General features: G+C 58.3%; 1 protein-coding gene across 1 annotated transcript in view; it reads right to left on the bottom strand.

Moving 5' to 3' along the window:
* Positions 1-12: 12 nt before the first annotated feature.
* The window catches only part of SHANK1 (SH3 and multiple ankyrin repeat domains 1), a 58,641-nt gene continuing 50,151 nt past the window's right edge, over positions 13-8,502 (bottom strand). The window contains 4 exon segments of the mRNA XM_017876493.1: positions 13-2,894; positions 6,346-7,983; positions 7,985-8,456; positions 8,459-8,497. Of these exon segments, the coding sequence (XP_017731982.1) occupies positions 2,177-2,894; positions 6,346-7,983; positions 7,985-8,456; positions 8,459-8,497 (2,867 nt within the window). The 3' untranslated portion in view covers positions 13-2,176.

Raw genomic sequence — 8,502 nt, 5'->3', positions numbered from 1 at the left:
CCAACCCCGCGGCACCCATCCAGAATGAACAAGCCCTTGATAGACGGGCGCCGCGCAGGCCCCTGCGGACTGGGGCATCCGACAAGGGGAGGGGCGGGTAGGGGTCCAGCGCGGCCTCTGCCCCTCTCCTCAACACCCCTCCCCCCTCCCACGACCCTCCCACGAGGTTCCCCGCAGATCCCTGACATGGTGAGGGGAGGGGGCTGCAAGCCCCCTCCCCTCATGGACGGAGCGCCCCCCCTCTCGGGGTAGGGGCAGCAGAGAGGGAATGGGCTTGGGGAAGGAGGGGGAGCTCCCTTCTTTGGCAGCTGAACATGGGGGGGGTCCTGAGGGCAATGCCCTCCCCCCTTTACCCACAGCAGGGGAGGGGGCTTCTCAGGGGGAGGGGTGGCTTAAAATTCCCAAGCCCCGGGAAAAAAGGGGAGAGAGGAAGCGTGCGGGAAGGAACAGCCATGCTGGAGGGAGAGGGAGCTTCTTGGAGTGGGCAGGTTAGGAGAGAGGAATCTTCGTGCAAAAGGGATGGACAGATGGCCCAGGAAGGCCAGGAAAGACAGAAGAGGGAGGAAGTGAGGGAGGGTGAGGCCTGGAAGCAGGGACAGGCTTGAGTGTGGAAGCATGGTGAGCTGGAAGCCAGTGTGCATAGCGTCTTCTCTCACCAGGAAGAGAAAGAGCTTAAGGAGGTAAGAGAATCCGAATGAGAATGGACGCAAGACCTGCTTGTCAACAGGCAAAAAAAATAAGGGTGTCAGGAAAAGAAATGTTACAGCCCAAGAGCGCATGGAATGAGATGAGTTTGCAAAAGGAAAGAAGTGGTAGAGCTCTCATTCAGGTAGAAAAGACAAGATGCATGTGCAGCCACGTCACGGTGTGCAAGAACATTATTAAAAGGGGAGAAACAAGGCTTCCAGAGAGCATTGAAAATGCTGGGGGGAGGGGCGGAGGCGCATGTGCAAAAGCAAGTGTGCGAGAGGGTTCACAAAAGAATAAAAAATGCAGAGGGGCAAAGATTTCAAACAGAAAGGGGCAAGGGAGTGGGAGCCTGGCAAAGAAGAAGAGAATGAGCATTAGTGAGAGAAACACAGTTCCTGGGAGGCAAGTGTGCAAAAGGTGTGACCAAAAGTGACGGTGCAAAAGGAGCAAGGGGAGGGGGAGGAGTGGAGGGCTAGGAGTGTCATGGTGAGAGGGAAGAGGTGGGGAGTAGAAGAATCTGCGGTTTTTAAGAATAAGAAGGGAAAGTGCTTCAACGTAAGAAAATGGAGGTAAGAGTGTGTCAGGAGGGGTGCATAAGACAGCAAGTGTGCAAGGGCTGAGCAAAGAGCAGGGCACTCCAGAGAATGAATGATGTGCATGGAGTCTGTGAGTAGGGGAGGGAAAATGTGTCCCAAGTGTGTCTGCAACAAGGGTCCAGAGTGAGCGGGGAGGAGGAGATGTGAAATGGAGTGTGTAAAGGAGGGCCCTGGTAGGGGAAAAGTGTGTAAGCAGCGAGAATCAGAGCAGGAGGCATGGAGCATGAGAAAGGAAATGCAGCGGTGCGAGGAGAACAGAGTGTGTTTGAGCGGGCCTCGCCAGCCGGAAGCAAAGGCAGAATGTGCAAGACAGCGAGAGGGCAAATTTGTGCAAAATTGCAGCCCAGGGAGGGGAGGGGAGAGAGGTGAGCAGGCGTGCAACGGAGCGTGCAAGAGGCTGAGGGGGGCAGCTGTGTGTGCTGGGGAGAGGGGAAGGGGGAAGAGCTGAGGGGCCTGGAGAGAGTGGGAAGGGTTGTTAGAGAGGTGGCAGGTGGTGGAATCTGAGGGCACCCCCTTCCCCTGCAGCCTGGGGGACAGTCCCCATCCAATCAGGCTCAGTCAGGGCTGACCCTCTATGGCTCTGTCTGTCCCCTCCCCCCAGAACAGGCCCTTCCCTCCTTCTCAATCCCCCTCCGTAATTTCTCCTATCCCCCCTCCGCTCCCCGCTTCACACACACACAGTCTTGTGTCAGCTGCCCCCCTTCAGTGAGGTGCAAATGTCCGGCCTGGATTGGGCCACCTAGTGACCTCTGGCCTTGGGAGACGAGGGCAGGGCGCAGTTTGAACAGAGTCCCTGGCCCGGGGGAGAGAATGACAGTCAGGGGTCAGAGGTCAAGAGGCCAGCAGGCTCAAGAGTTCTGTGGACGGGGCTGGTCCGTCCAGGCCAGCCATCACCTCTCCAGGAAGAATTTGAGAGCCCGGTCGATGTTCATGCGGTGGCCCACCCTGGTCACACCTAGATCGACATAGTCCTCCTTGGTCAAGGCGGGCAGGTGGGAGCCATCGATCTCATGGTCCAGGAACTGGGCTCGGTGCTCCGCCAAACCCAGCCACTCTAGCCAATCAGCCACGTCGAACTTGGTCCAGAACCCCAGAGGTTTAGCGCCAAACGGCTTGTCCGGGGGCAGCGAGAGCAGGCGGGTCGGTGAGAGGGAGCGCGAGGCCCCTGACAAGGCTCCCCCGAGCCCCCCGGATATACCCGGGTGTGGCGGCACAAAGACTGGGGCGAAGGGGTCAGCAGAGCCTCCTGCCCCTCCAGTTGGGGAGCCACGGATGTCAAAGAGGCCTGGGTAGAGGGGTCCAGAAGGCAGGATGGGCAGGGACGAGGGCCTGGGCGCAGGGCTGACCTTGTGCTCCGAGGCGGGCAGCAGCGAGGGGCTGGGGGCCCGGCGGAGCAGAGGGGGCCGCATCTCGAACTCCACGCCCTGGAGGTGGCGGGTGGACGTGGAGGAGGAGGAGGCCGAGGGTGAGGTGGCCCCTGGGGCCGCAGCGGCTGTAGGGGAGACCCCTGTTCCGGTGGGGAGCGGTGGCAGAGGTGGTTTGGGCCAGTTCTGAAACAGGCTGCTGACAGGCTTGGAGAGGAGTGAGGACTGGGAGTCGTCGGAGAGTCTGGAATGTGACAAGGGGGCAGTGGGGGAGGACAGGGATTTAGGGGGCAAGGGCAGGGATGAGAAAGAGGCAGAGGTCCAGATATAGGGAGAGAGGAGGAGAGACATAAGGGTAGGGGGAGAAATGGAGGAGAGAGACGGGAAGAAATGGAGGGAGCAAAGGGTAAGATGGCCGTGGAGGAAAGAAATGAAGGGAGAGAAAGATGAGAGGACAGGGAGAGGGCGACAGTTAAGAGAGATGAAAGAAAAAGAGACATTAAGTGATAATAATAATAATCGTCACCGCTCACTGATGCTCACGTGTGCCAGGCATGTTCTAAGTGCTTTACATGATTGCATCTCAGTTTAATCCCCATGACAGCCCTGATGCAGGTTACTATTATTATCAGCACAGAGAGGTTAAATAACTTGCCTAAGGACACACAGGAAGTGGCAGAGCCCGGTTATATGGCACCAAAGTCTGAGCTCTTCACCACTATTCTATACTGCCTTTCAGGTTATGGCCAGTCATAGCAGAGTGAAAGATGGGGAGACAGTGAGAGAGAGACAAAAAGAGGGTGAGTATCCAGGGGAGAGAGATGGAAGGGGCGGGGGACACAGAGAGAGAGAGATGAAGAGAGGGAGATGAAAGAGAGAAGAAACAAGGGGAGAAAAAGGTTCCCCTCATCCCTTTCGTTCCCTCTCCTCCAGCACTGTCCCACCTCAGGGCCTTTGAACTGGCTGCTCCCCCTGCCTGGCTCACTCTTGCCCCGGGCAGCTGCTTCCTCTCCACTTCCATTACTCTGCCCATCTTGCCTGTTACATGAGAGACCTTCTCCAACCATCCCATTGTGGTAGCTTTTTTTTTTTTTTGGATGGTTGCAATTATTTTGTTTACTGCCCCACCCCCACTCCTATGTCCCTAGACATATGGGGAACCGCACAGTCTTTGCCTGTTCTGTCCAGCAGGGGATCCCATCACCCAGAAGGGCACTCTGCACACACAGGTCATGAATCAATAATTAATGCATTTGTTGACTGAATTAAGCATCCTTTCTATTGCTGCTACAAGCAGTGGGAAAACAAACAAACAAACAAACAAAAAAAAACAAGAAAAAAAAATTCTCTACCCAGAATACTTAAGAATACTCAATGAACTTCATTCAGATCTTAAAGGCCCACCCACATTTGTTTGTTTGTTTGTTTATTTTTACAACCTAGGAGCATTGATTCAAGTTGCTCTGATAATATACACTTCCTTTTTTTCTTTTCTTTTTTTTTTTTTTTTGAGACAGGGTCTCATTTGTTCCCCAGGCTGTAGTGCCTTGGTGTGATATCAGCTCACTGCAGCCTCAACCTTCTAGGCTCAAGTGATCCACCCACCTCAGCCTCCTGAGTAGCTGGGACTACAGATGCAGGTCACTGTGCCCAGCCTCCTTTTTCTTTTCTTTTGCCCCAAATATACCCTCCCTGAACCCACATTTGAAGGTCACATTTGGATAGCAGACCTTCAAACAGAATTCGAGTGAACTCTGTAGATGAACTAGGATATTTAAAAACTGCTCCCAATCCTCTGTGTATCTGAACCAGAAATGTAACTCTACTTTCTCTAGGACTAGAAGGTCTTGAATGGGCTCGAATTCTGTGGCGATGCGGCTAACTGGCTGCTCTGGGAAACATCTGCATCATCCTGTATTTCCCCATGTAGAAGTTGTTGGGCTCTTTTTCAAGGCCCCCCTCTTCCCCCATCTCATGTTACAACAATGACCCATATTAAATCCTCTCAAAAACTCTTTGGGCTGGCACTAGGCCATCCCCGTTCTACAGAGAGGTGGATTCATTTGCCTAAGATCACCCAGGTGGAAAGTGGAGGGCTGGGACTGGAAGCCGAGAAAGTGGGCTCTAGAACCACACCTATAACTGCATCCTGTCTTGAACCACACTGGCTTCAAGGGACTTACAGATTTCAGGGACTGTCAGAAAGAAGTGACAGCTCACCAAGGAAACAAATATAAGCAGGTCTCACTCCAGTCTCCTTTGTTAATAACTTTTTCTTTTTTGAGACGGAGCTCACTCTGTCACCCAGGCTGGAACACAGTGGCGCGATCTCGGCTCACTGCTACCTCTGCCTCCCAGGTTCAAGTTATTCTCCTGCCTCAGCCTCCTGAGGAGCTAGGACTACAGGTACCCACCACCACATCCGACTAATTTTTTGTATTTTTTTAAGTAGAGATGGGGTTTCACCGTGTTAGCCAGGATGGTCTCTCTTCTGACCTCATGATCCGCCCACCTCAGCCTCCCAAAGTGCTGGGATTACAGGCATAAGCCACCATGCCCAGCCTGTTAATAACTTTTTGTTCATCATGGGATGTAGGTTGTGATGGTGATAGGAGGAGACAACAGAAGCTACTGAAATAAATGAAAATGTAAAGGCTGGACTAGGTGGCTTACACCTGTAATCACACTTTGGGAGGTCAAAGCAGGAGGATCACTTGAGCCCAGGAGTTTGAAACTAGCCTGGGCAACATAGCTGGTCTCTACAAAAAGCTTAAGAAAAACTGGCCAGGGCCAGGCATGGTGGCTCATGCCTGTAATCCCAGCACTTTGGGAGACCGAGGTGGGATGAATCACCTTAGGTCAGGAGTTCAAGACCAGCCTGGCCGACATGGCAAAACCCCTGGTCTCTACTAAAAATACAAAAATTTGCCAGGCGTGGTGGTGGGCACCTGTAATCCCAGCTACTCAGGAAGCTGAGGCTCGAGAATTGTTTGAACCTGGGAGGTGGAAGTTGCAGTGAGCCGAGATTGCACCACTGCACTCCAGCCTGGGCAATAGAGCGAGACTCCCTCTCAAAAAAAAGAACAGAAAAGAAGAAAAATTGGCCAGGCATAGTGGCATGCACCTATAGTCCCAGAGGACTGCTTGAGCCCAAGAGTTTGAGGCTTCAAGTGAGCTATGATTATACCACTGCACTCCAGCCAGGTGACAGAGTGAGACCCTGTTTCTAAAAAAAAAGAAAAAGAAAAAGAGCCAGGCATGTTGGCTCATGCCTGTAATCCCAGCACTTTGGGAGGCCAAGGTGGATGGATCACCTGAGGTCGGGAGTTCGAGACCAGCCTGACCAACATGGAGAAACCCCGTCTCTACTAAAAATACAAAATTAGCTGGGTGTGGTGGTGTAAGAGGCTGAGGCAAGAGAATCGCTTGAACCCAGGAGGCAGAGGCTGTGGTGAGCTGAGATCGTGCCATTGCACTCCAGCCTGGGCAACAAGAGTGAAACTCCATCTCAAGGAAAAAAAAAAAAGGAGAAAAAAAAGAAAAAAGAAAGTATCTGTGAAAGCATGCTTCTGTGAGAGCAAACTCCTGCCAACCTGGTTTCTGTTTCCTTTCTGCCACCCTGAGACCCTAAAGGGACACAGCTATGCCATCAACCCCTCTGGCCTCCCTTGTTGGCCACCAGCCCCCCCGCTTACCTCTGCCGCTGCAGGGAGGAGGTCCTCTCCGGGACGTAGCTGGCTCCCCCATGGTGGCTGTCTCCACTTCCCCCGCTGCCTCCTCGGGCCCAGGGCAGAGCGCCACCAGCTGCCGAGGAGCCCCCAAACTGCTGAAGCTTGGAGCTGAGTTCACTGATGATGCTGGCTTTTACTGTGGCCAAGGCTGAGGCCTGAGGCTGGGCCAGGGGACCGGGCAGAGGTGGTGGCGGTGGGCCTGGGCCCTCTTCCCAGGGCAGCAGCTTCCGAGGCAGAGAGGAGGCCGTCGGCAAGGGCACCGGTGGGACTTCTGGCTCTACAGCCACTGGACCCCCAGCCACGCCTGCCGTGGGGGGTCCTGAACAAGCACGCAAGGCCAGCAGCCCATCGGTTCCAGCCCCTGTCACCGAGACGGTGGGGCTGGTGGGGGTGACAGGGTCTCGGAGTCCCCCACTGGGGCCAGGCCTCAGGCCTCCGCTGGCTCCTAGTGCCCGACCCCGGAGCTTAGAGGGAGTCATGAGCTGAGGAGGGTATGGCGGGCCGGGAGTGCCGCTGCCCCCAAAGGCCTGGCCGTCCAGGTAGGCCACATAGGTGTCCAGAAGCTCCGGCCCACTGGCCACACCGGCCCCACCCCGCCCCACCCCTGCGCTGCCACCACCTTCAGCAGATAGGCTGCTCAGCGTGGAGGCACTGCTGATGGTCTCCAGCGGGTGGTCACTGCTGCTCCGACTGTCCACCTCCTCAATGCCAGAATCCGTGCCAGGCGGAGGGTCCGGGCCGGGCTGTGGGGCAGGGGGAGCCGGTGCTGCTGGGGCAGGCGGGCCTGGTGGAGGGGGGTCCCCAGGGGCGGCGGAGGCCCCCTGGGTCAGGGTGGCCACCTCGCTGTCATAGGATGTCAGGCTGGATGCGGTGGAGTCCAGGGTGGGAGGGGCTGCGGCCACAGCCGGGGGTGGCACAGGGGGTAACGGGGTGGCCGGGGCAGGTGGGTCGGGCAACGGGTGGGGAGGCCCAGGCGTGAGGGGCGACTCCGGCTTTTCGAAGCTGTTGGAGAATTCCAGGGGCGGAGGCAGCGGTTCCACGAAAAGGAATTCGCCATCTTCCACATCCACCGAGGGGGCGGGCGGCGGCAGAACCAGCAGTGGCAGCCCGTTCTCTTCGCTGGCCCTCGGGGAGGTCGGGGAGGGGGGCACGGACCGGCGTGGGCTGGGCGGCGGGACCCCGGGTCCGTCCTCCGAGGGGGGGCCCCTTCCGCTCGTCGCAGGGGCCCGGGGCTGGCAGTTTTCAAGGAACCGCACGTGCAGCGGCAGCCGCTCGGGCTCTTCGGGGGCTGCGGACCTCCAGGGCTTGCTCACTCCAGGATGCGGGGCCGGGGGCTCCGTCCCCAGCTGCAGCAGGAGGGGCCCCACCCCGGGAGCGGTGGGCGGCAGGCGGTGTAGCAGGGAACGCCGGGCGGCGGGCGGGCTGGCGGGAAGGGACTTCTCCTGGCTGCCCAGCCCGGCCCTGTACCCCAGCTCCCGGCGCGCGGGATCCGGCGGGGAGGCCCCCCAGAGACGCAGCACTGGCTCGTGGTGGGCGTGGGGCGAGTGGTGGTGCGGAGGGGGCGGCGGGGCCTCGTAGCGGGGCGATGGGGCCTAGGAGGGGCTGGGGGGGCCCACCGCCCTCCGAGGACTCCTTCAGCGCTCGCTCGCGGGCGGCCAAGGCCAGCCCCAGCGGGGAGGCGGGATCCAGGGCCTTGCCGGTCAGCGGGTGCACCAGGGGTCGCGGGGGCAGGAAGCTGGTGAAGGCGCTGCTGCCCCCGCCACCCCCGTAGGCTCGGCTCCCGGCCCCGTAGCCGCCGTAGCCCGCGCCGCTGCCCGCAGACTCCAGTCGGAGGTAGGGCTCGGCGGAGAACATGCCCTCGTCGATGGATTTGGAGTGGCGCAGCCGCGGGCCCGGGGCCGCCCCTGTGCCCAGCCCGCCGTCTCCGCCGTCCTCGTCCCCCGCGTCGGTGGAGAGGAACAGCGTGGAGCGCCGGCGCGCCTCATTCTGCCAGCCCCCCTCCCTCCGGGCCGCCCCCACCAGGGCGGCCCCGAACTGGCTGGTGAAGTCCAGCGTGGCCGGGCCGCTGGGCGAGGCGGGGTGGGCACGGGCGAGGGGGACGGCGGCACGGGCGACATGGCC

The sequence above is a fragment of the Rhinopithecus bieti genome, unplaced genomic scaffold (assembly GCF_001698545.2).
Source record: "Rhinopithecus bieti isolate Rb0 unplaced genomic scaffold, ASM169854v2 scaffold_10264, whole genome shotgun sequence".
Taxonomy (NCBI): domain Eukaryota; kingdom Metazoa; phylum Chordata; class Mammalia; order Primates; family Cercopithecidae; genus Rhinopithecus; species Rhinopithecus bieti.
Note: the sequence above shows the minus strand (reverse complement) of the source record. Positions and strands in the feature narration are given on the sequence as shown.